General features: G+C 42.2%; 1 protein-coding gene across 4 annotated transcripts in view; it reads left to right on the forward strand.

The window, feature by feature from the left end:
* SLC1A2 (solute carrier family 1 member 2) overlaps nucleotides 1-27,995 on the forward strand; it is an 83,545-nt gene that overhangs the window by 21,722 nt on the left and 33,828 nt on the right. For 3 of the 4 annotated variants that reach the window (XM_045015233.1, XR_006579087.1, XR_006579088.1), the window contains exons 2-6: nucleotides 11,663-11,802; nucleotides 14,297-14,449; nucleotides 15,147-15,397; nucleotides 18,807-18,975; nucleotides 21,809-21,935. In XM_045015233.1, the coding sequence (XP_044871168.1) occupies nucleotides 11,663-11,802; nucleotides 14,297-14,449; nucleotides 15,147-15,397; nucleotides 18,807-18,975; nucleotides 21,809-21,935 (840 nt within the window). The remainder of the gene's footprint in view (nucleotides 1-11,662; nucleotides 11,803-14,296; nucleotides 14,450-15,146; nucleotides 15,398-18,806; nucleotides 18,976-21,808; nucleotides 21,936-27,995) is intronic. The other variant, XM_045015234.1, reaches the window with a different exon arrangement.

A 27,995-nucleotide genomic window follows, 5' to 3' on the forward strand; every position in this document is an offset into this window, starting at 1 on the left:
GTATGGGTGTGAACCCCTGGGTTAGCATATCCCAGGTCTGGGATTCCCACGGCAAAGCCTTGCCTGCGTTACTGTGTACTCACTGTTTCTGCACTTGGCTGGGGGCATATTCCATAGTTCTTTGTACAGACAAGCTTCTAGGATTCTTTCCTAGTCAGCTGTGGGAGAAGTTGTCTATCCTTCAAAGGGAATTGTGAGAAGGGCATTGAAGGACCATCATCACTCAAGCAATTTTGCCTGGAAACTCACTGCAAAGTGGGCAGGTTCCAGCCTTAGGTTACATCTACACTGGCACTTATGTTGGCAAAACTTTTGTTGCTCAGGGATGTGAAAAAAAACCCACACCCCTGAGCGACATAAGTTTTGCCGGCATAAGCGCTCGTGTGCACAGTGCTATGCTGACGGGGGACACTCTCCTACCTACATAGCTACCGCCACTCATTGAGCTGGTTTTATTATGTTGATGGGAGAACTCTCTCCAGTCAACATAGAGTGGCTACACAAGCGCTCTTACAACAGTGCAGCTGCATTGGTAGAGTGGTGCTGCTGTAAGCTTGTAAGTTTAGAGCATGGACTCAAACCCACCCCTCATCCAAGTAAGCCAGATCAGCTGAAAGCGGTTTTTCAGTATGAATGGGAGGAATGTTTGGGCTAAAAACCAAGGTAAAAAGCCAGGTTAACTGTGCAGTGAAAACATACTGTGTGTGTGTGCGCAAGAAGCAGCCAGAGAACAGGAGACAAAAGCAGGAGAAACTCCACAGAAGCACACAAAGCAAGCAGCAAGGAAGCCCGACAGACAGAGAAGCACTTGTAGCAGGAGAGTAAAGCTAAGAGAGTGTTTTTTGGGTGTTGCCTGGAAAGAGGCTTGGAATTGTGAGCAAAGAAACTGTTATTTGATTCCTACTGTGTTCATGGAAACAGGACTGTGTGTATGACCTTTGTAAGGGTACGTCTACACTACCCGCTGGATCGGCGGGTAGTGATCCATCTATCGGGGATCGATTTATCGCATCTAGTGTAGACACGATAAATCGATTCCCGATCGCGCTGCCATTGACTCCGGAACTCCACCACAGCGAGATCCGTCGATCCTGCTCCGCAAGGATGTGAAGTAAGTGATTCTAAGTCGATATAAGATACGTTGACTTCAGCTACGCTATTCTCGTAGCTGAAATTGCATATCTTAGATCGACCCCCCCAGTGTAGACCAGGCCCAAGTAAAGAGGATTGCATCAAAGAAACACCTGACTATATCCATTTCTTCTCATAATAGAAAAAATGCACAACACACCAAATATTAGTTAACCAAAAAGGAGTAACAATAACAACCATCATCCATCCATATACAGTTATATAGAAAATCATAAACTTTACACCCGTATGCAAGGGAAGATTTTCACTCCACATCAGTATTCACACACTCCTGTCTAAAATATTGATGCCTTTGCTCGGTTAGCCTGCAGTTCTTAGAGGATGTATTTCTGACATGTCTAACAGAAGGAATGGATAAAAATAGATCACCTGGACTACCTATTTATCTGAATACCCAACCTCACTCACCCAGCTACCCAAAACAAATTTTTGTCTATCTTGATAGTCTTCTTTTCTCTCCTTTTCCAGCATGATCAGCAATGCATATGCTGCCATTCTGTTGTGTCAGAACGGAGTTTATAGAAAATGTGACCATTAAAAAGTACAATTAGACAGAAAAAAATGCCCTGCATTGGGTCAAAACTAGTGGAGCATTTAAGAATTTCCTTTGTAAAAAGCCTTTTTGGTTCCAGCAGATGGCATGCACTCATCAAAGCATGCTGCGCTGTGATCATAAATACTGCTCCAAGGAACAGCTGTCAAAAAAGATAAAACAGCACATGCTAAGCTTTAGGACCTAAAATAATTTGTCACAAGAGATTCTATTATGCTACACTTAATTTCTGTAATCCCTTTAACATATTCCAGGAAGGCAGCGTTTCTCATAATGAAGTTTCTTTTGCTTTTTAAGAGCCTAACCCATGTGGCTTTTAACAAGAGCATGCTTTGGCTCTAAACAACTCTGTGAAAGGGCTATTGTCTTAGGGCTATTGTGATTACATCCATGTTTAGCTTTGACTATAACAGTACTGTTTTCACTTATATAGGCAAGAAAAAAAAACCAGGTTTTAGGGAAGAGGCAATAGATTGTTGTTAGTATTTATGCAGTTAAATTAGATTTACCAAAAGAGAATATAGATATTAAAATAATGCTGTCTGTCCATCATGCTAGGCTATATGACAATTGCATTTGGATGAACCCATTTGAAACACCCGTTAACTCAAAACTCAGAGATAAAATCAACTTTGAACTTTTTAAAGAATTCCTTAAAAGAAGTCTTAGAAACCAGTGAGGGCTCATCACTTCCTACATCCTAAGAGGAATTAAAAGTCCATTAGGGTGCATAAAAGCAATTTGGGACTTTCACTTCAATTCACTAATCTGTATTTAGACATTATTTCACACAGGGAGGCAGACCTGTCTCTTAGAAAACCTGGAGTTCTTAGCAGCAACCCTTCAGTGGGCATGGTTTGCAATTCTACCCACAATAGTTTCTGTCAAACAGTTTACCCCATCCAGGAAACATTGAGCAGCAGTAGCTTTATAATGAGTAACCTAGGCTGGAATGATACAGTGCTGGATATTGGATTCCATGTTTGATGTTGGTTCACTGATGAGCATCACTCAGATGAAACCACATGGAATATAATGCATTTTTAATTAATAAGTTCCCTTTCACTGAATATAGCTGAAGTCTAACCAAAATTCATCCTACCTGTGACCTTTGCAAGTTTTAAAGCAAAATATCCAAACATGAAAGGTCCAGCTCTCTCGGGCATTATACCAGTAGCAAAAAAAATGCCCTGAAGTGTTGCCCTATTTGAATTTTAAAGGTGCAGCTGTTTGCTAAGGGTTAATCATAGGTCCTGGCTGGACTCATGGCTGCTCAGGGGTGGTGTATAAGGGAAGCGGAAGATGGACGTAAGAGGAAGGGATGTACTTCTGTCCTTTCAGTTGGTTAGAGCAGAAAAAGCCCTTGGGCATTACAATTTGGGTAATGACCCAGCCATGATGATTCCTGATGTCAGATTTGTGTCCATTTATTCTTTTGCGTAGAGACTGTCCGGTTTGGCCAATGTACATAACATACAAAAACCAGTAGGAGAACACTTCAACCTCTCTGATCACTCAGTAACAGACTTAAAGGTGGCAATTTTGCAACTGAAAAGTTTCAAAAACAGACTCCAACGAGAAACTGCTGAACTGGAATTAATTTGCAAACTAGATACCATTAACTTGGACTTGAATAGAGACTGGGAGTGGCTGGGTCATTACACAAATTGAATCTATTTCCCTATGTAAGTATCCTCACATCTTCTTGTCAACTGTCTGAAATGGACCATCTTGATTATCACTACAAAAGTTTTTTTTTCTCCTGCTGATAATAGCTCATCTTAATTAATTAGCATCTTAGAGTTGGTATGGCAACTTCCACCTTTTCATGTTCTCTGTATATATATATATCTTCTTACTATACGTTCCATTCTATGCGTCTGATGAAGTGAGCTGTAGCCCATGAAAGCTTATGCTCAAATAAATGTGTTAGTTTCTAAGGTGCCACAAGTACTCCTGTTCTTTTTGCGGATACAAATTAACACGGCTGCTTCTCTGAAATTAATTACCACAGTAAATAAGCATTAGGTCCTGATCTTTTGTGGAAGAGTGTTGCCTAATTTTCTACACCATTTATTATAAAGCCTCATCATAAATATGTCAGTAAGAAGGGAATGCCACACATGCACTGATAAATAAAACATGTCATAAACTTTATTGCAATTTATTGCATAGCATGGTTTAACATACAGTTTGCTCTGTACCCTGCTTGTACAAAAAACAGAACTGAGAGTCACTTTAGGACCTGGAGTTCAGAGCAAACCTTTGCAGTATCACACTGGGATTTCCTATATTCTGGCATGAAGTTCAAGGACAAAGAGTGAAAAGATGATATGACAACAGGGCATCCCCAGAGTTTCACACATATATATCACTGTCACATTTAAAGATTTTAAATAATTATCAAGGGTGAGATCTTCAGTAAGTAGAAGTCTAAAGATGGTTCCACTAACTATAATATTGATCATTTAAGGCTCTGTTATGCTAGCAGATAAGAGCATAGATCCCTCATGTGTACCTTCTGTAAGTTCATCTAAATACTTTGTTAATCATGAGGCCCCTGATCTTGGACCATTAAAAGTCAATGGGAGCTTTGCCAATGGGTACCAGTATGTGAAAAATAGTACAACTCTCTCGTCTCGTAAAAGAGGTAGGTGGCATCTATTAAAGCACTTTTCATTCATACCACAGAGACTGGAGCATACAATATACTTCATTTGTTTGTTAAGGCCACTCTAGGATTGGCCACAGTTTGCAGACACACCATGGATGTATCAGTTCTTAAATGGTTCTACAACAGGCACATTTCATATTGCCAATTTTCAGTACGGTAAAGTTCTTAGGTATTTGTGTTTTGTTCATTTGGAACTAACCCTACAAAATGTTCACTTCTACTGAGGTTTGCCATGCCAGAAACTTACACACAAATCCTTTAAGAGATGCCATCATTAGCTCCGTTATGGCTAAACACCACAAGCACAAACAATGATTCCAGCATATTCAGTATTGCCCTGAAATTAAGGATCAGGAGTCATGAATCAATGGTGTGACACTTGCAGACCCATTGCTCTGTGGTGTGCTATGTTATTGGCACTTGGCCAGTGATGAGGATAATGCATCAGATACTTCCCAGCTTTCTGCAATTTCTTACTACCTTCCCTTTTCCTCAATGGTCTGTGGGAACTTCTGTAGACATAGCCATAGACTGCTTCCCAAATTCTATCCCAATGTGCTCTATTTTCTAGTCAAACCCATCCAGGCCACTCTCACCAGCAAGCAATCATACAAAGCATCCCTTTTCTCTGTTTCTTTAAAAAGAATTCTCTTAAAAATCTTTTATTCACGATGTTCAAAGCTCTCCCTGCCAGGTTCAAAAGCTGGAGAACCTGTTAAAGAAATTATTTGCTCAGCAGAAATCTCCTGCCAATTTCACTAGGAGTTTAAACAAACAGGGCTTCATTTCAAACTTTGCCATCTCAAGTGGATTGTGAAAGTCTTTTTTGCAAATAAGTTTTTAATTTTTTTGTGGGGAACAATAGGAAACAAAAGGTGAGTGAGCAGATGTAGCAATTCAGTTTGGAAATGACTGCATGTTCACTTGGAAACACCCATGTGCACTGTGTGTGCTACAGGTTAGTTGCTTTAAATGCGGGACATTACGCTTGTAGAAAAGATTAAACCAAGAGGAAAGAACAAGCTCCTAAGCTGAGCCAAACAGAGCAGATCTTCTTCCCACTATGAAAAACAAGTCACGTTTCAAAATGTGTCACTAGTAATGCCATCGTCTGGGCCAGATCCAGCCCTGGGTTAAGTGATTTAACAGAGGTTTGTATTTGGGCCATCACTTATTTGTTCTCATAAACATAACAAGGAATAGCATACAGAATAAGGTTGCAATTCAATCAAGGTCTTCAGTGACGGCATAGGGGGTTTTAAAAAATCCTTTAATGCAGACTAATGCTTATCTTCTGCTTTTGTTTTGGTGAGTGATTTTTATTTTGTTTTTATTTTTGATATTTGCAAAGAGGCATATGGCTTAAACCTGACCCATGTGCTTTAGCAATATATAATCCACTGTTTGATAACTGGCCAACACATAGCAACCGTGATCGTCAAATCCAGCATAGATTACACAGACACAATAGCATTTCTGCAGCTCAGTTTCCCCTGCAAGGATCATGGGGATGCACCAATGGATTTTCCAAAAGTCATAAAGTAATACAAAACTTATCTAAAGCAAAAGATACACAGGACAGCGGTATACATTCCAATAGTGAAATTACATTTGGACACAGAACATCTCTTTAAAGAAGCTGAACTGTGGCCACCCCCTTGCAATGCATTAAGACAGTCTGGGACTTTTTTTCAGCTACAGAGTGGAGCTGCATTATAAGCAGGCTTTGTAGTGTTTGAGCCCTAATTTCTTAGTCACTCATTATTGTTGGTTATGGAAATTCGCCATCTTCCCTCAAACCCTGAGAGCAGAGTCACTTTTTTCCTCACTCATTCTTCCACACACTTTTAGAGCTCTACTCTTGTAGCCTCTATTTTCCACTTGGGATTTGTAAGCCAAAATACGGATAAGTGTGAAAGAGCCTTAGTACCACTAATAAATATCATAGGAGGCCAAATTCAGTCCTTGGTAGCACACATGCAACTCCACTGATCAAGTTTGGCCTGAAATCACTAAGATCTAGTAGACACACGCCCCTACAATGCCATTTTTACAGTGATTTTTTTCAGAGCAGGAGTGCACAATAACTTCGCTCCTCTCAGCCAGACATACTGGAAAATTTTCCTTGTTCTCATATGTCTTGTTTTGCCAGTAGAAGTGTGGGGGTTCAAGAAAGGCTCTCCCGAGGCTCTTTTTTAAGCATGAGGGGCCCTGGACTAGTGCTGTAGTTGAGGGATCACACGTATAGGATTTGGCAGCATCCGCAGGCACTAGTTTTGTTAATTGTCATCTAACCTAAGAGCTGTTTTAGTTCAGAGTCCAACGGAATATACCAAATCATCCACAAATGGCCTCTAGAGAATAAACATAACAGCCTGCTAGTTGAAATATCAATGGTTACAAAATTCTGTAAGCCCTATATTCTTTACTATCTTCCTTTCCAGAGAAAAGCTAATGTTGTAGTAAAGCCCTTAGGCAAGTCTATGCTACCAGGCTTCAAAAACATTACAACCAATACTCCCACTAAAGTCAGTTGACTCCTGTGCTATTTCTAACCTTCACTATGCTAAAGCAATAATTCATGCTATTGAAACGCTTTCTGTTTCCCTTATAGCCCTCAGATACCTGCCCTTTCCCCCAGGCACTCAATAGGTACAGTCATGCTCACCCAGCGCTGAGTTTTATACTTGATTGCTTGCTTGACCCAGGTGAACTAGCTCCTTAAATTAAACGCAGCCCCTGCTAATTTACCCAGCACTCAGAATCTAGTTTCACTAGCCTCATCACAATCTTGGTTTATAGGCTTCAATTACATTATAATTTACTCTTCTCCATGTGCGTCCACTCTAGGTTTCTGCCATCTGTATGAGTGCTCAGATTCTTGGGAGCTAGGCACATAAATACTTTTGAGGAACTGAACCCTTCTCCATGACTGGGGAACAGGGTAATTGTCACTCTCAGCAACATGCAATTTGTTATCCCTTAATTTGTGGGGCTGGTAATGGCTCGATGACTCAGAAAAAGCAATTTTTCCCTAGGTTTAAGTTTATACCCATTAATGTAAATGCAAGAAGGAAAGAAACAATTGAAAGTGAGCAAATAGAAGCCTTCCACATGGGAAGGTAGCAAGAAACCATTTTTGCACTTGTGTATTAGTGCTCAAGAACCAGAAAGTAAAACAAACCGCCATTTAAAATTTGCAATTTACCTAAGCTAAGTAAACATATTTACCTGCATATCTGCAATAAGGCTTTATATACTGCCCTATATTTACTGTAGGTAATGTCCTTAATGCCGCAAATCCCACAGGCATAGGCACCAACTCTGTGGGTGCTCCAGGGCTAGAGCACCCACAGAAAAAAATTAGCGGGTGCTCAGCACCCACTGGCAGCCAGCTACCCCTTCCCCCTAGTGCCTCCCATCTACCGGCAGCCCCACAGATCAACTCCCCCCTTCCCTCCTAGCACCTACCACCTGCTGCAATCACTGTTTTGTGGTGTGTAGGAGGCTCTGGGGGTGGTGGGAGGAGCGGGGATGGGGTGCACTTAGGGGAGGGGGCAGAACTGGACAGGAAGAGGCAGGGAAGAGATAGGGCAGGAAGAGGTGGGGCGGGGGTGGGGACTTGGGGAAGGAGTGGAGTGGAGTGGAGGTGAGGCTTGGGTCAGAGCAGGGGCAGGAAGAGGTGGGATGGTGTGAGGGCTTGGGGTGAGCCTCTCCCAGTCCCAGAGGAAGCTGGAGCCTATGCGCACAAGTTCTAGAGCCCAGGTTCCAGCCCAAGCCCAGAAGCCTACACAACAATGAAACAGCCCTACACCTGGGGTAAGAGTTTGGGTCCATCTCTTCTTATATGTCAGAGCTGGACAAAAAATAGAATTTCCACCCCATAGGAAATTATGAGATTTTGAAATCATGCAAACTGCTCTGGTGGGTCTTTGCTGATCATAAGTAGTTTTGTCTCAGTTTCAAGTCTCATTAAAAATTTCAGTATAGTAGCCGGTACCACCATGCTGGGGCATTCATTGTGTTCTGTACCAGGCAGAGGGCCAGCCTCCTGTTCCTGCACTAACTTGTTAGCTCTCAGGGGATGGTATGCCAGAATTGTCTATTTGAGAGAAGCTAGAGAAAGAAGGTGTGCCAGTACTTGCAAATTTCAAATACTCACGCACATCACCAGCTTTTAGCTAGAGAGGGGCTTGAACCAAAACTCCAAGTGTGAACACCCTGAGAAAATTCTGACCCAAATTTTACAATTAGGGGTCATCTCTAGTTTCCACTGCACCTCCAAATGGAATGTGTCACCCACTTTAGACAAATATCTACCCCACACCTCGTGTTCTCTCATTATATATTCCTGTGAAACCTTGCAGATAAGTTACAGGAAACTTTAGGCAAGATCAAAAAGAAAAGATCCCCCACATCATTGCAAACTTGAGGGCACTCAGCACCTCAGAGGAGTTCTCAGTAACCAGCAGGATCAAGTCCCACTTTGGTGTCTTGTGCTCCTCTTGAGGCCTTTGCAATGCATTCAGAAGACAAGCTTTACATATTTTAGGTCTTAGAGAGTGAAAAGTGTGACTGCAGCATGCATTGACTCTGGAAATTCTAACCAATACATCTTTTATAAGGCAGAACAATCATTGTTGCTAAAATTTGTTAGCTGTAAATATCTGTTGAAAGTGGTGGTGCTAGATGACAACTGGCATGTAATAAAATGGGGCCACAAAGGATAATGATCTAAACCAGAGGTGGGCAAACTACAGCCCGCAGGCCACATTCAGCCCACGGGACCCTCCTGCCTGGCCCCTGAGCTCCTGCCCTGGGAGGTTCGCCCGCAGCCTCGGCTCACCGCGCCGCCGGCGCAATGCTCTGGGCAGCAGGGCTGCGAGTCCCTCGGGCAGCGCAGCTGCAGAGCCCGGCCTGATCTGAGGCTCTGTGCTGTGTGGTGGTGTGGATGATTCCAGCTGGGCGCCTGTCCTGGTGCTCTGGGCAGTGTGGCTGTAGCGCCGCCAGCCATCGGTGCTCCAGGCAGTGCGGTAAGGGAGCAGGGAACGGGGGGGGGGGATGGATAGAGGGCAGGGGAGTTCAGGGTGGTGGTCAGGGGGTGGAGGGGTGGATAGACGTCGGGATGGTCAGAGGGCAGGGAAATGGGGGGTTGAATGGAGGCAGGGGCTGGTCAGGAAGGGGGCGGGGGTTGGATGGGGAGGCAGGGGGCAGTCAGCGACAGGGATTCCAGGGGCGGCCAGAGGACAAGGAGAATGGGTGGTTGGATGGGGCAAGGGTCCGGGGGGGCAGTCAGGAATGGGAGGAGGGGTTGGATGGAGTGGCGGGGGGCAGTCAGGGGTGGGGGTTCTGTGGGCAGTCAGGGGACAGGGAGCGGGGTGTGTGTGGATGGGGTAGGGGTCCCGGGGGGGGCTGTCAGGGAATAGGGGTGTTGGATGGGGCAGGAGTCCTGGGGTGGGGGCCATCAGGGGGCGAGAAGCAGGGGGGGTGGGGGCCGAGCCATGTCTGGCTGTTTGGGGAGGCACAGCCTCCCCTAACCAGCCCTCCATACAATTTCTGAAACCCGATGCGGCCCTCAGGCCAAAAAGTTTGCCTGCCCCTGATCTAAACATTTGAATTTTTAACATTGCTGTTGGCAGTGAGATATTTATCCACAGGTCAGACAGAGAAAATATTGCTCCAGTGTTTTCAGTGTGCTGCATACAGTACACCACATCTCAGTACAAAATATAGATTGTGTAGCACATGATAAAATCATGACTCAAGTGCAGTGTTCAACTTTTGTAATCTTTCTGCAGTTACTTGGGAACCAAACATCTGTTCTCTCTATGACTCATGGCATTTGCTTTGACATGGACTGATGACTAACTGACTGAGTTATTTGTTTGTATCATTTCTGGGGCTCCATTTCTACCTTGTAAATGATATTTAGCCTTCCAGAGTGACCTGGGACTTAATGCCTATACAAATTCTGCTCTCATGCCAGTGTATGGAACTTCTATGGAAATCAGTGGAAGATGCACAAATCTAACTGAGGGCAGAACGGGACCCATTATGATGATCTGCTCTTCTTATCTTGAGTAGGAGTACCTGTACTACATGAGTAGGCCTATTGATTTCAGTGGGCCTCTCAGTGTGTAAGGTACCACTCACTGTGAGCAGGGGTGGCAGAATAAGGGCTATAGTGCACAAAGAATTGACTTTTTAAAATGTTGGATAAATAAAAGGCATTTTTGGCTCAGTTCTTTCCCATGCCTGAGCTGGAAAAGAGAAGAGCTGGGGGCCTGAGGGAATCAGTTGCAGCTCTCTGATATGGTGCCGCCTGACCTGGCATTAGGTAGAGTGCTGGAAGGGACTTTACACCAGTGGAGCATGGGTATGACAATGCTCTCCTCCACCATGATCCCCCACTTTGGCATTCCACCTGCCTCCCTGACACATTTCCTGTGCTGGCTGTGCTAGCTTTACCTACCACAGAAAGTCTCCACAAGGATCCAGGCACTTAGCATCACTTGGACAGTGCAAAATGGCCAGAGCAGAAAGGGGAATCTGACTCACTGTCAGTAGCTCTGGCACTGCACCAACTTTGCATATGGTGCAAGAATATCCTATGTAGACCTAGCTTTTAATTAGAATATTTTTAGGGCTAAATGCTGTCTTGTCTTTTGCACGGATGCTCTCTAGCATAGCCATTTGGAAGCCTGGGCAGGATGTTGCTACTTATCCTTTGAGCACAGACGCAACAAAGCTAGTTTGCAACTTCCTCCCAGACAGTTATATAGGGCCCCACATCCTCCAAGAGAGAGCATGTGCTGCAGCTGTCTGCCACCACTGTGGGGATCACTGCTCAGCATGCTTCTCTTTGTGGTCATTCACCTGGATCCGCCCTGCACACTGAGAGCCCTGCTGCTTGGGCACTGCACATCACAGGGCACCATAGACAGAGCTTAGGCCTTTCCCCGCTTCCCCACTGGGGATGCCACAGCACTATTCACCCACAAAAGCTCATGCTGCAAAACGTCTGTTAGTCTATAAGGTGCCACAGGATCCTTAGCACTTTAGCTGTTATGCATTTGGCCACGTTTGTATGGAACTTTCTTGACAATACAGGACTACCACCTCAGCTGAATTGGTTGTGCAAAGGCTGGGACGTTCCCTATCTTGCTATGAGAATAAGAGTCCCCAGACACATGTGACAGTGGTACATTTAAAGTTCAACTGATTTCTCCCGCTTCTGGCACCTGATACTATAGCTTCTTACCTGGTATTCATTTTTCTTCTAGCGCCAACAATATGCCTAAGCAGGTAGAAGTGCGGATGCATCAAAGCCACCTGAGCCCTGTGGAGCCAAGGCCCAAGAATATATGTCTGCGATTCTTCCAATCACTCAGAAAAAACCTGCTCCTGTCTCTTACTGTATTTGGTAAGATATACTCTGCTTGTATGCATCCTGTGTTTCTTTGTGTTTGTCCATCTTACACCACAGACTGTACCTGTGTTCAGCAATGGCAAACTTGTAGGCAATCTCAGCTGGGCAGCCAAGCAATGAATGGGCAACGGAGACTGAACTTACCCTTTCCCCCTGTAAGCATGGTTCAGTCAGTTCAGGGAAAAGGCACATGGATGGAGTAGTAGCATGGAGGAATCCTGCAGAGCTGATGTCCATGCTGCATGTGTTTTGTGGATGTAATAGGACTTAAGTGATGTCTTTCACCACCACTAAAGAAAATGGAGATTTTCTCTTTTTTCAATCTTTTTGAAAATATAAAAACAAACCCTTTTACCTGACCCTTTACACTTTCCTCCACTCAGCCTCTCTGAGACTCAAGCTTTATCTCCTATGTCTCCCTTGCCACAGACATTGAGTTCAGTGACCTAGTTTGATAAAGTGCTTTCTGGTTAAAGCACCCTCCAAATATGGATCAGTTTGACATCTTTTTGTGGTTCACTGGCCCCTTTTCCACTCCTTTTTTTCAAATGCGGTAATTTCACAGACCCAGTCCATTTTGCCATAGCTTAAATGACCAACTGCAGCTTTAGTTCAAAAGTAGTACAACTTTTAACCTTCCCATAGCTGAAATTGGACAAGTAGTTTGGGCTTGGACCAGTCCCTCAAAGATGCCTGATTCACTTCCCAAGAGGATCACAATGATAAAATAAGTTTATTTCTCATTGAACCAACCTGATATCACCATAGAACCATAAGTTATTCCAGCAATACTTTCAAAGCACAATTCAGATAGTCTTGTGGTATCTTATTACAACGGAGATTGTACACGAGGCCTGAGATCAGAAAGACCGAGACAGCTGAGATGAAAACACTCAGTAACAGTGCAAAGGGAAATTCAAGTATTTTAAAGATGTAAATGCTGTACTTAGATTGTAAGCTATTTGGGGCAGGGACTGTCTTTTTATTCTGTTTACATAGCACCTAGAAAAAATGGGGTGCTGGTCCCTGACTAGGGCTCCAAGATAATATTGCAATACAAATAAATAATAGTAATAACTAATCAAAGGAATTGTATAAGATGATCTAAGATAGTGAGACTAAGAACAATGGGATGAAATTCAGCAATCAAAGGTTTAGGCTGTATATTGAAAAATGTTATCTAACCGTGACATGTGCAGGATTACGGAAGTCTCTTAAGGGGAATAGTGGCAGCCCCATTGCCTTAGCAATTTTAGATTGGAATAGATGAAAAGGTGTACTGTATTGTACTCCACTGTAGGGAACAGTCCTGACGGGGTAATCTATTAGGTCTTTTCTGATCTATTGTGTGTCTGTGAACTGGATACTAATAGCAATCCATTCAGAGAACGCAATGTTAGTATTAAATATATTGGTAACAACATGTTGAAATGTATATTCATCACTAAATCTTTCTAGTTTTCCCATCAGATCTATCTCTGAGCTGTGATATTGTTTGCCAATTCTTCTATAGGAAGAGAGCTCAAAGCAAAATATATGCTTGGTAAGACTAATACCATTGGGGTTTAGAAATGATGCTGTTCTAGTGGTGAAAGCAGAGGACTGGTACTCAGGACTGATGGGTTCTATTTCTGGCTTTTCTACTGATTGTATTTGGCTTTGACTGTCAGTATAGTCTTGAGTAACTCACTTCACCTCTCTGTGCCTCAGTTCAGCCATCTGCACAGTGATTATACTAATTACACTTACCTTCCTCTGAGGGCATTGTAAGACTTAATTAATATTTGCAAATTACTGTGGGGTTGTCAGATGAAAGAGAACACTGGACAGAATGTAATAGGATCATTCTGAAACCATTTTTCTTCAAGATTGTTCTTTGGTGTATTGAATAAAGATTGAAGTTTCCACTGTACTCCACTCTGGTAAGGCCTCAACTGGAGTATTGTATCCAGTTCTGGGCACCATGTTTCAGGAAAGATGTGCACAAATTGAAGAAAGTCCAGAGGAAAGCAACAAAAATGATTAAAAGTCTAGAAAACATGACCTATGAGGAAAGATTGAAATAACTGGATTTGTTTAGTCTGGAAAAGAGAAGACTGAGGGGGGACATGGTAACAATTCTCAAGTATATAAAATATTGTTACAAGAAAGAGGGTGAAAAATTGTTCTTGTTAACCTCAGAGAATAAGACAAGAAGCAACGGGCTTAAATTGTAGCAAGCGAGGTTTAGGTTGGACATTAGGAAAAACTTCCTGTCAGGGTAGTTAAGCACTGGAATAAATTGCCTTGGGAGGTTCTGGAATCTCTGTCACTGGAGGTTTTTAAGAACAGTTAGACATACACCTGTCATGAATGGCCTCATTATTACATAGTCCTTCCTTGAGTGCAGGGGACTGGACTAGATGACCTGTTGAGGTCCCTTCCAGTACTACACTTCTATGACTCTATGATTCCTTTCCCCGCCCTTCCTTTTTATTTCTCCTTTCAGGTGTCATCATGGGTGCAGTGTGTGGGGGTCTTCTTCGCCTGGCAACTCCTATTGATCCTGACATCATCATGTTAATAGCCTTCCCAGGAGATATCCTTATGAGGATGTTAAAAATGTTGATCCTACCTTTAATTATATCCAGTTTAATCACAGGTGAGCTCTATTAGCAATAAATGCTTTAAAATACTAGCTAAAGACACTACATGGTTCATCTTTAGTGAGAAGGGAAGAATAATTATGTGATGCAGTGAATCTTTTGCAATTAATAATAGCTGATTCAAATTTCATGGGTCAAGTCCATTTCTGGTGTAACTTCATTGATTTCAGTAGTTGATGCTGCTAACAAATTTATGTCCAAATAAGCACGTGCTACCCTCTTGAATGTCACCATTTTCCTAATATACTGTCTTACCCACATCCTAAAGTGGGATTTGTATCAATGGCAGCACAGGTCTGGACAGCACGGATTGCTCAAAGTTGTGTGCCATCCTTGAAATGACCAGCTTCCAGGAAATAAAGGGCAAAAGGACATCACTACAAGGTTTGCGTTGCCGTAATGAACATGATTAGTGTTTCTCAATAACACCCCTCAATTAGGGATTCAGTTGAATTCAGTCTTAGCCATTTCTCCACAGGTAGCAGGAGCTTTAAACATCTGTTGTTCAGATGGGAGAAAAATTGGAGGTTCTTCAGGGCACTATCTACATTGTGAAGAATTCCTAAGGGAGGAAAAACATCTCAAGATAGTCACTAAAAATGGAAATAACTATAGGCAGAGTCTCCGGGTGGTTTGTGATAATTTGATGAACTGTGTAATAACTAGTCCCACTGCATATTTCTTTAAACGCAGGACTGTCAGGTTTGGATGCTAAAGCTAGTGGCCGATTGGGCACAAGAGCCATGGTCTATTACATGTCCACTACTATCATTGCTGCTGTGCTAGGGGTGATTCTGGTTTTAGCCATTCACCCAGGAAATCCAAAACTCAAGAAGCAGTTGGGAGAAGGAAAGAAAAATGATGAAGTATCCAGTTTGGATGCTTTCTTGGATCTCATCCGGAACCTGTTCCCTGAAAATCTAGTCCAAGCATGCTTCCAGCAGGTAAATACTCCTATACCTCACAACATTCTTTTTAAATGCGAAGACCTTTTTACATTCCAAGATATGTGTTCAGAGTTCTGTCTTTCACCTAGTGAGTGGCATTAAATTACTGATGGGGCGAATACAGGACTATAGTTTTGGGCAGGTAAATTAAAAAGGGAAATAGTTTATATGGTAACTGTTTTCTTTTACTATGTAGTAACTTTGTTACTGATTTCAGTTCTTGAGCATTTTTATTTGAATCAATTCTCTGAAAAAGGTCTTTTCAGTTAACTATTAAGTAATCTTTTAAAATCACCTCATTCTTCATGTACAATATTTAATGCTCTATTAAGATGTACAATATTTAATGCTCTATTAAGATGCTGGGTTCTGGCTGGTTGATGAATCATTAAACATTTCACCTCTCAGCTGCTGGTTGAATTTGAATTCAGCCCAGGTGCTAAGGGACTGATCTGATGGTTGTCCAGTGCCCTCTGTGGTGGTTTCAGGCCAGTTCCTAGTGATCAGGTGTCCACATCACAAAACCAACTGTCCCATACAGCAAGTTCACTGTCTGTCTGGAGACCAAGATCTATATGGATAATGGAGCCAAATAGCTGAATTGCCATGAGGTCAGATGTAAGGCATCTTGTGGGGGCAGTGGCTGAGAGGGGAGGAGATTTACACTGCTGTTGCCTATTCTGGAGTTAAATACTTCAGCGCCTAATCACTTTTCACCAGCACTAAGTTAATACAGCATTGGTAAGAGATAAAGGAAATGCTTACAAAGAACACATGTTTCCCAGTTCCTCTGTCAGCAGTTTTCTTGTGAGTGAGATGCTTTTTCCTAAAGTTAAATTGTTTGGCAATCATGTAGCCTATTTTTGTTGACCCAAACAAGATTTGTTGCCAAACCTATTATTAGATGTTCCTAAATGGTACTACTTGAAATAGAATGTTAACTGGAGCTGTGGCTACAGGTGGGAGGGTTAGGTGAGAAGTAAAGTGACAACACAGAGAGGGGCAGACTTAAGCTGCCAAAAGGACCCAGAGAGCTTTATTTCTTCCCTACACTCTCACATAAAAACACAGAGTTTTAAAAAGAATATGTTCAGAATATTCCCAAATCATCCTGGGGATAGAGGTCATGTGGCCAGATCATGGCTGGCTAAAAACCACAATGTTTTATTTGAAAATTGAGAAGTGTCCTCATAAAATAAGCGGGGTTCTGTTTTTCCCCTTTTGCTCCTACTTGTATCATAGAGAGGAAGAGAATTCAGCCCTTGATCTGTAGAAAATGGATCAAATATCCATAGGTAGGGACAGGGAATGAGTGGGAAAAAGAGCAAGGGTGAATTAAGCTGCTAATATCCAACACTTTTCTTGGACTTGTTCAGTGGGCATAGTGTTAATGGCTAGTGTCCACAGTTCATCTTGCCACCTATGGCTCAGTTATCACGCTGACCCTTTTTTAACATTGCCCCATATGGGCCCCGTCCAAAGCCTACCAAAGTCAATAGACAGACTCCCAGTGGCTTAAATAGGCTTCAGATGGGGACCCAAATGAGCTTTTTAGTGTTCCCATATTTTATCTGAACAAATTGCAAACTAGCCTCCACCAAAGCTTCTGTCATAAAGCCACACCCCTTTTACTATTCAGCTGTAACCCCTCACATACTGGCTTTTGGAGTGTGCCTCTACCTGTTTTCCCTCTTGGTACCCGGGGAGGTTGGAGTCCTTTCCCCTCCTCACCTGGTCTGGGTGGTATCAAAGGCTGCTTTCCCTTCCTATGGTTATCAGGAATAGCTTAGTGGCCATTTAACATGTCCTGGTGGCCTTGGAGGCAAGAAGTCTTTTTGCAGAGCTCCAGCCAGGTATTTTAGAATTATTTTGTAATGTTAATGGCAGTGGCACTGAATTGCAATGATCTACCAGGGAGAGAGAGAGTTTCCCTTGCTGCCAGGTAGATGACAGTAAAGGGACCCAGGTTGCATGCAAAGTACAGCTTGGTTGGAGAGTTGAACCTGGTGGAGTTTGAGACTTTTGTGAACCTCTTGAATTATTTTTTTGGATTTAAAAACAGTTTGATTTGTAACCCTCATTTTCCTGTAATGAAACTCATTATTTCTCTACTCACCCATGCTTAGTTTGTGAGTTTATGTACTTCTGAAAAGTGTTACACCATTTAACCTAAACGTGTGATCTAGAATGAATACTAATGTCCAGATAAGCATTTTTTTACTTTCAAGATGCTTATCTGAACCTGCACTTTACTAGTGATGAGGAGCTGACTTCAATTATGGGTCTGATCCTGGGAAGGGCTGAGGATCTTCAGCTTTCATTGACTCCAGTGGGAGCTGTGAGTGCTCAGAATCAACACCCCCTATTTGTTTCTGTAGCTGTACACAGCTTTGACATTACATCCATTTCACATAAAAATCACAGGATGATAAAATTCCCAAGATAAAAATGAAATCAGATGAAAAACAAATGTTGGCTGGCTTCAGGATTGCTGAAGACTTTCTCACACATTGTCAGTGTTCTTTTCTAGCTGAGTATTTTTATTTTCTAGATTTAGAGGAGGCACATTTTTAAACAGGATCTTAAACTTTGAGTCTGGGCATCATCCACAATATATCCCACATAAGCCCTCCCAACAAGCTGCAGGTACAATTTAACAGGTTAAGGTGCAGAAAGGCTCTGTATCCCTAATACTTTAATTTCACAGTAACTTATCCAGCTGTTACGTGCCAAGGTTTTTTCTGAGTGCTATCATTAATGAGATCCTACTATCGCTGCATATAGAAATAGCAGATGCTTTTCCAGGTAGCTGTGGTAAGATGTCTGTGCCAGGAGGTCTCTGTGTATACCAGTTTTATTTGAACTCTCATAGATAGGAACTTTGAACCAATCTAGAAAGGAACGAGTCACATGATGGGAGGAGATGTGTTAGAAATATCAGAACATGTTTTTGAACTAAACGATCATGGTAGCTGGTCCATGATCAGAGGTGCCCCCGCCCCCCGGGTAAAAGTCTTTGTTGTGTACCGTTGTTGATGCAGAATTGCTGCTATCACCCACTCCAAAGGTATGTACAGAATACACTGCATGAAGCACTTTTTGATCCTTCTGAATGAAAGGGCATATATGTAAGATGTTATGGATTAACAATTAAGAAGAGGGTGTTTGCCATCCTCATTATGCTGCTGTTTTGGAATAGGATCCCAGGACTTAATTACACTTGGAACTATTATAAACTAACATTTTTGGAAGAGGGGTTAGAGGTGTTGGATTGCATGGTCTGATCCTCTAAACACTGCACTGCCCGGGGTTATTTGGAAAGGGGAGTATTATTTATTCTCTGATCCTCCATATGTATTAAATCCAGTTGTGATTCCATTCTCATCCCATCTTGTAACTCCTTCAGATCCAAACTGTCACTAAGAAAGTGCTGGTGCCCCCACAAACTGAAGAATCACCTAACGTCACTGACTCTGTCTTTGCTCTGATGAACGAGACGATGGCTGAAGCACCACCAGAAGCCCAGCTGATCATTAAAAAGGGGCTGGAGTTTAAAGATGGAATGAATGTCTTAGGTAAAGAAACTTGTTTCCTGTTGAAACTTATATTGATAACATACCAGCTCTTGCTTTTCAGTGACAGTCAGTGGGTAGCTGGGTTGGTCTGATCAGTTCTGGAGTCCAAATTTGGCCTACGCAGTACATCACCAAAAGTGGCTACCACTTGCTGGCTGTTTGTTGGCCTAAGTGATACAAATCTGATGGTCTCAGTACAGTTCCTACTGCCCATGTGCCCACATCACAGATCCAACCATCACAATTATCACTAATTGGCAACCTTATAGAAAGGCTGAGACATTAATAGTAACAATGTCTTGATCATTTGTTAGACTCTGTAAATTCCCCAAATATCCTATGCATGGGGGAAGCTTGAACAGCTGGTGCACCTGCTTTATCTGGTCCATGGAGACAAAGAATTTAAGTCTGCTGGGCACTCTTTCTTGGGCACTTTGTTCTAAGTTGTAACTGTAGGGACAGAACTAAACAAGGAGTCTTGGGGGTCGTAAACTGCACCAGTTGAGGAGAATCCCTTGGGAACATTGACATGCCTGTGAGTCATAATTCCCTCCCCGAGTCATAATTCTCTCCCTGCTTCCTCTTTGTCCAGGGGAGAGTAACCTTTAAAAGCACTAAATTACAAACCTCCCCCAGCATGCCACCTCAGCTATACTGGCCAGCAAATGGAGATGGAGTTAAGTTTCTGCTCATTCCCCACCCATTCCTTCCCGCTCACCTCATCAGTGGGAGAGAAAGAGGGGGCAGACATGCTGCACCTACATACTCCTGGGCACCGAGACATGTGGTCCTATTAACCATGCCAGGGCTTAAGGAAGGGTCCTGCTCCTGCTTACTCTGCTGTGTATAGTCCAGATAACAACCACGCCACAAATTTGTGCTGTTTGACCACACATCCACACTTCTTATATATCATTCCAAGGCAGAATGCTACCGGGGTCACTAGTATTTACTTCTTACTATATATATATAAAAAGAGACCATATGGATAATGTGAGAGATACATTAGATTTGGTACTAGGTTTTGGAGGAAATTGTATCCCACTGACAATGTCATTAATAACAAGAATGACTGAAAGGCCAATACATTGTTGAAGCAGAAGAAAATAAATCTACTACTGCATTATATAGTAATGGTCCAATAACACTAGAGCTTATATGATGCCATTACTACAGTAGTTTGGCCCATGACGACATAATATGTCAGGGGGGTTTATAAGAAAAATGAAAATGGAGGGAGATTGGCCTCATAGTTGCATGAGTTAAAGGAGCTGGGCAAATTTGAGTGCTATGAGTAATGTGACTGCTAGTTTGGCATTAAGTGGACAAAAACACCTACTAACATTTTCTGACCACAGTTGGGATTCCAGGAAATTACTTGGTCAGTGACTATTTAAGAGTTTATCAACAACACATCCCTCCATGCTCTACAGCACACACAGACACACATCCTTTATTTCTACTTGTGATACTCAAGTACAACACACCCATACTAATGAGTGAGTTTTTGGATAGCCAAGGTGGTCATTTCTGGCATCTGCAACCACTTTCTTCCTGTTTTTATATCCTAATGGGACTCATGTAGCTTTTTGACAAGGGAAATTCCCAGCTGAGCTCACACACTAGGTAAATGCTGAACTCTCATCATGTCTCACAGTTCAACCTCTTGAGGGTTGCTGAGCTTCAGAACTTTTTCTTGATCCCTGCAAATTCCCAGGTAGCAAAGCCTTGCATCCAGAGTGACCAGACAGCAAGTGTGAAAAATTGGGACGGGGTGGGGGTAATAGGAGCCTATATAAGAAAAAAGACCCCAAAATCGGGACTGTCCCTATAAAATCAGGACATCTGGTCACCCTACTTGAATCAGAGCACACTAATCCTAAATAGCATATATAGATTATCAAGTAGTCCCTAGCGTACTCATTCACTCAATTGATTCTCATTTGGTTTTCTAATACCCAAGAGTTTCCTCCATTTGTTTAAAACAGTTACAATTTCCTCCGTTATATTACTATAGGGCCTGCTCCTGCTCCCATTGGATTTAAAGGGAAAACTCCCAATCATTTCATCTGGAGCAGCATTAGTCCTTTAATATGTATATCTATACTTTAAGATATACAATTATTCCTCTTGGATGAGCTAGTCACAAGAAGTGTGTGTGTGTGTGTGTGTGTGTTGAGAGATGGGGAAGGGGTGCTCCCTTTGCATCTCACTGTATTCTGAGGTTGGCTCCTGTACAGGGTAGAACCACATCAGGGCTGGTCTAAACTTAAGCAAAGCTGGACATGGCCCATAGAAGGTATTGTGGCAGCCAGAGCTCTTTGGGCTCTGGCCACTCCCCTTTGCCAGGCTGTGAGGCCTCTGCGGTCTCTGTGGCATCAAGGAAGCCTATATTATGAGTGTTCCTTTGGTGGACAGGTGAACCAAAGGAACAGACAGGAGCAGTGTAAAGGGGCCATGCAATGGAGATTCAGTACCCCTACTTTCAAACTGAATCAAATCAAATACTGTAAATTCACTATTAATTATTATTTTATTGATTGAGTCATCATCTAGGTGCTATATTATGATATAAGAAAATAAACAGTCTCTATGCCATGGAATTTATAGGCTAGTAGAAAATAAAGAATAAAGAATACTTCCTGGTTTCCACTGTGGAAGTTTAGCACAAGATCACATTAACAAGAGGTAAAGCATTTCAGCTGTGAAATACAGTGCAGTTGTTTGAAGGTTGAATTAACAGGGTGGCTTTATTCTGACATAGCTGCAGAGACTCAGACCAAAAAACATGCTTCTTAACTGGTGGTTGTCTGTGGTGTGATTCCTCCAACAGGCCTGATAGGGTTCTTCATTGCTTTTGGCGTTGCTATGGGGAAGATGGGAGAGCAGGCCAAAATGATGGTGGATTTCTTCAGCATCCTGAATGAGATTGTAATGAAACTAGTGACTATGATCATGTGGTAAGTCAAGATCGTAACTTCTAAAATACAAAACACACACAAGCCAAATCCTGCTGCAGACTGGACATATTATACTTTATTGGCAATCCATACAACTAAAGATTTCAGCTCCCTGGGCTGGCTCTTTAAACTATGACAAGGATGGCACAACTAGAAGAACATTGTTTCCTTTTGGGTGCAGGGTGCATTTTGAAACATTTCTGAAGATGACAGGCAAGCTGTCATTTTTTGCGTACAGGGCTCCAAGACATGCAGGCACCAGCTTAAGACCTTTAGCACTAGTGTAAAAATATCACATTTATTATAGTGGTTTACTACAGTAAAAAACAAACATCCCTTCAAAACATAACAACATTAAGCTTCTCCTGTGAGTCTAGCATAATAATAAACCGTAGGCTCGGAGGCATAATTACAGAGGAGCCAAGAGGCATGCTCTATTTCCAGTGTTCTACAGCAAAATTGGCTTGCCCAAAATATGCATTCCACCAAAATGAGATTCCATGGTTTGCATCAATATACGAAAGTCTCCTCCCATAGCCTCTGTGAGTCCACATGCAAAGTCTGCATTCTATAAAATCAGCAGAGTAAGAGGCACTGAACTGAGTTGTCTCACTAGGAAAGTGTGTGGCATGCCCATTCAGAACAGCTTCCCTTCCACATCCCAGCAATGGAGTGACTCCAGCCAGTTGGGATGGAGGCCTTGTTTACATTTCTTGAGCAGGATTTTTTTTCTTTTGTATCACTTATTTGAGAGTTGCCCCAGAGCTATTTACTGTTTATATATAAGTGCCAAGTATGCCCGTGTCATCTACAGATAGCCTTTCAGAACAAAACACGCTCCGCAGCATTTGGCATAAAACCTATTGCTTTTGGTACATTGTGGGTCCTGCACTAATGAACTAGAGAGAGAGAGGAAGCAAAAAGCCCTTCACTCACCCACCCATCACAGGATAATGTCATACCTTGGCTAGCAGTGGTGGGGAATGCCAGGAGAGAGCACTCTAGGGTTTCTGGCAGCTTTAATTCACACACCACTTTGGTTTAAATGAATTAAGTTCATTGGGGTGCTATTCATTAGTGCCTGGAATGTAACTGATGTTTTGAGGTTTCCGGCAGAAGGCACTATATAAGAATGACGCTTATCTGTGTGAGACTGCATATAATGACAGCTGAAAAGGAGGTAAAACAACAGCCTGATTTTCTTACTGTCTCTCTATTTTTTCAGTCTGGTCCCTCACCACAAATAGACAGTGTAGCTTTTGTGAGGAAGGCTATTTTGATTTATTATAATCTGCTGCTCTCTAATATATAGACAAGCAATGAATATAATTCTTCAAATACTCCAAGAAACTGGGTTTACCAATATTCCACTTAAGCAGCACTGGCCAGCACACCCAGGGCAAAACTTGTTACTTTGGTCTAATCAGTAATGTAAAGCTTCTGTTGGCTTCAGAGCCATACCAGTAGAACAACATGAGTTTTTCATTGATGTTTCAGTACATGTTCCTCTGTCCTAGAGAGGGGAGACTGAGCGATACCAGCTATACCTCTTATTCATCTTTGCCCAGATTTTTTAAAGAATTATTGTTGCAGGGGACAAGAATCAGCTTTTTGTGTTCATAAAGATAAAAACCTTCCTCCTTTATACAAAGGTGCCATCGCGCCAGCTATTCAAAATTTCTTTCTGAAGAAAGCTCCAGGCCCTTGGGCAATTCCAGTGATTTGAGACTCTTATGAGCCATAAGAACATAAAATAAAATTGGACATCTGGCTGTCTGGGTACACATACTAAATCCTGACACAGCAATATTTGATAAATTGGTTACTGTCCATTTAGTAGGTTTTCTGAAAAACAACATCCATAAAAATAACTGGATCTACATCAACTACTGGTGTAACATGGGGTAATGCAATCCATGGAACAGAGAAGCTAACCATTCCTGTTTCCTGCCCAGCAAAGCTTACCAGAGGGGGACAACCAGCAGTAAGGGTAACCCAGAACATGAATGCACAGTACTGGGTAGTAACTAATTACAAGACATTTATATATAAAGACCTCAGGTGTAGTGTCACTACTCCAAATTTCTTGTTTACTTCTCATATACATAATACTGTGGAACACGCTATAACAATGCCTATCCCAGTATTTCAAAATACTCAGCCTACTACTAATGATGATACAGGTGATAACTGCAATTGCTCTAATAGGAGTGTGTTTCTATCTGTGTCATCACAGTAAAAGGGCAAGAATTCAACACCAGACTGGAAAAACATGGTTATGCTTGGATATAAGGTGGTGTCCTATGTACACATACATACTATACATATATACCCATATACGCTACAAATATATAGCCATATCCATATTATTCATATATATTAATTATTTGGGAGTGCCTCTAAGGCTCAATCATAATACTACATTCCTCTGTCATAGTCCCAGGCCTCACATTCCCAAGCCACCATAAAGGACTAAAAATAATTGGATAATAAAATCTGTCTATCAGTCGAATGAGGGAATGTGCAGACTAAAAAGACAGGTGGGGCATGAGTTATGGATGGTAAAATAAGGTAACCACATAACAGTGTTTAGCCCACTGAGTTATCTTTAGTCCATGCATTATGCTTTTCCGGGACAATGGGTAAACATCCTCCCCATAAAAAGACAAAACGTGGGAGAATGTAGTAAGATGAGGCCGTGAAACATAAGCCTTGTATCACAGGCCCGGAGTGAGGCCTCAGGCCCGAACTAAAGTAATGGTCAAGACTTTACTAACATAAAGCAAAGTTAAACAAGCCCTGCTCACAGAAGTTGGCAAGAAGAAGGCTGCTAATTGCACATATACACATATCCGGGGCAGCACACAGAGGGAACACACTCACGCAGCCGACTGTTATCAACATTAAACAGAGCAGAGCACCACACCAGTGACATCTGACAACTGAACAAAACTGTTTTGAATAATGTGTCTTAGTTAGGATGCAGTGTTTTTTGTGGTGTGCTGTTTTAACCATTTAACAGCCATGGTTATAGTTTGCAATATTTTACATTTTAAGTCTCCAGTCTCTGCCCTAGCCTTACAAATTACATTACATGTTTCTTCCCCATTATATTTTTTAAACTCGGTGGGGATTTTCAGGGAGGGGTTAATGGGGGTTCCATAGCTCGTGGTTTTCTGTCATGTTAGATTGCGATTCCTGGAGCAGACAGCTCACTTACTCACCAGATCAGATATCACCAGTGTGGTGCTCTGCTCTGCTCTGTTCAATGTTGATAACAGTCAGCTGTGTGTGTGTGTTCCCTCTGTGTGCTGCCCCGGCTCTGCGCAGATAGCTGGCACAGCAGACCCCAAGAGAACCCCCAACGACCACAGACTCCATTAAAGTACGAAGACATCCGGCCAGGTTTATTGCCAAACAAAACACAGTCTCTAGCTCCCCAGATCAGATGTCTATGGTTCTGCTAGTACATATGTGTTCCCTGACAATGGACGCAGCTCAATCAGTGGCAGGACTCTCCACTGCCCCCTAGGCTGGACAAAGACATCTACTCAGGGATGCATTCTTATATACAGGAACAAACAAGTTACACATCACTCCTGACGTATTGAGGTACCTCTACATGTAAGGGTGCTGCTTCTCTCCCGGTATAGGTTGGTTTGAACAAACAACTCTATCCATTATATTATCCTTTTGACCCTGTCTTTAGGATGGGTCAGCCTGTTCCTCATTATCTCTGTGGAATGTGTTCATACCAGAATGTTCTGGTGCCATCCTGACACATGTTCATCCTATTAGGACTTGATACCTTTTAGATATGTGTATACATGCAATTAGCAGCCTTCTTCTTGCCAACTTCTGTGAGCAGAGCCTGCCTCTGGCTCAGAGCTTAACTTTACTTTATGTTAGCAAAGTCTTGACCATTACTTTAGTTCAGGCCTCATTCTGGGCCTCTGATACAAGGCTTGTTTCAGGGCCTCATCTTACTACAGTGGTGATGTTGTATATCCCTCTACAGGGATTATCCTTGGTGAATCTTATAGGAAACACAGACTGCATAGCAACTGATGAAATGGTTTGAAATATTACGCCTAAATTTGTAAGTGACTAGTGAAGTAAGGTGTCATTTTTTGGGTGATCTGGAGAAAGGGGTAAACAGTGAGGTGGCAAAGTTTGCAGATGATACTAAACTGCTCAAGATAGTTAAGATCAAAGCAGACTGTGAAGAACTTCAAAAATCTCACAAAACTAAGTGATTGGGCAACAAAATGGCAAATGAAATTTAATGTGGATAAATGTAAAGTAATGCACATTGGAAAAAATAACCCCAACTATACATACAATATGATGAGGGCTAATTTAGCTACAACTAATCAGGAAAGAGATCTTGGAGTCATCGTGGATAGTTCTCTGAAGACATCCACACAGGGTACAGCAGCAGTCAAAAAAACAAACAGGATGTTAGGAATCATTTAAAAAGAGATAGAGAATAAGACGGAGAATATCTTATTGCCGTTATATAAATCCATGGTACGCCCACATCTTGAATACTGCTTACAGATGTGGTCTCCTCATCTCTAAAAAGATATACTAGCTTTAGAAAAAGTTCAGAAAAGGGCAACTAAAATGATGAGGGGTTTGGAACAGGTCCCATATGAGGAGAGATTAAAGAGGCTAGGACTTTTCAGCTTGGAAAAGACTGGGGGGATATGATAGAGGTATATAAAAATCATGAGTGGTGTGGAGAAAGTGAATAAGGAAAAGTTATTTATTTGTTCCGATAATATAAGAACTAGGGGCCATAATATAAGAACTAAATGAAATTAATGGGCAACAGGTTTAAAACAAATAAAAGGAAGCTCTTTTTCACATAGCGCACAGTCGACCTGTGGAACTCCTTGCCTGAGGAGGGTTTGAAGGCTAGGACTATAACAGGCTAGGACTATAAAGACAACTAGATGAATTCATGGAGGTTAAGTCCATTAATGGCTATTAGCCAGGATGGGTAAGGAATGGTGTCTCTAGCCTCTGTTTGTCAGAGGGTGGAGATGGATGGGTAGGAGAGAGATCACTTGATCATTGCCTGTTAGGTTCACTCTCTCTGGAGCGCCTGGTATTGGCGACTGTTGGTAGACAGGATACTGAGCTGGATGGACCTTTGGTCTGACTCAGATGGCCATTCTTATTGGTGCCACATCTGAGAAAACTGAAAGCGCCCGATTTTCAGAAAGCCCTTTGCTCCTGCCCTCTGAAACTCAGATCCCTTCAAATCCTCTCAAGTTAGGCACCCATAATCACTAGCCACTTTTGAAAACTTAGACCCCCCCCTCCCTTTTTATTCAGGAGGGACATTTTATTGTTTGCTCTTCCTCTAAAAGTACAGTTTCCTCACAGCAGGAATGTTATAAAAAGAAGCTGAGCAAGATGAGTACCATAAACCAGCATTTGCGAACATTCTTAACAATGAAAAATGTCTCCTTGCTTCAAATGTGTTGAGGACTTTCTTAGTCAGTGTTTGTGAAGATTCAACAAAGGGGATTTGTTTACATGAATGTTTTGGAAAGGCTTTTCAATGTGACTAAATTCATCCCTGTGCAGAGTAGCCCAGCACAAACCTCTGCAACATTTATGTCCCACTTAAACCTTCCTGATAAAGGTAAAAATGTATGGAAGTAACGTATAAAGTTTGTACTGACTCCTCTGAGGTGGAGTAAATGTTAACTTGTATGAACTCACATTCACATGACATGAAGGCATTCCTCGTACACATTATTTGTCATTTATTAGAAGTATAATAAATGAACAACGCACCATACACAGTCAGTCTGTGGAACCCTTTGCCAGAGGATGTTGTAAAGGCCCAAACTATAATAGGGTTAAAAAGAGAACTAGATAAATTAATGGAAGATAGCCATAGATAGGTTTATTAGCCAGGATGGGCAGAGATGGTGTCCTTGTCCATTCCCAGGTTCTGGCAAACAGAGGCTGGGAATGGACAATGTGATGGATCACTTGATGATTACCTGTTCTCTTCATTCCCTCTGAAGCTCCTGGCATTGG

Source organism: Mauremys mutica, chromosome 4 (assembly GCF_020497125.1).
Source record: "Mauremys mutica isolate MM-2020 ecotype Southern chromosome 4, ASM2049712v1, whole genome shotgun sequence".
Lineage (NCBI taxonomy): Eukaryota > Metazoa > Chordata > Testudines > Geoemydidae > Mauremys > Mauremys mutica.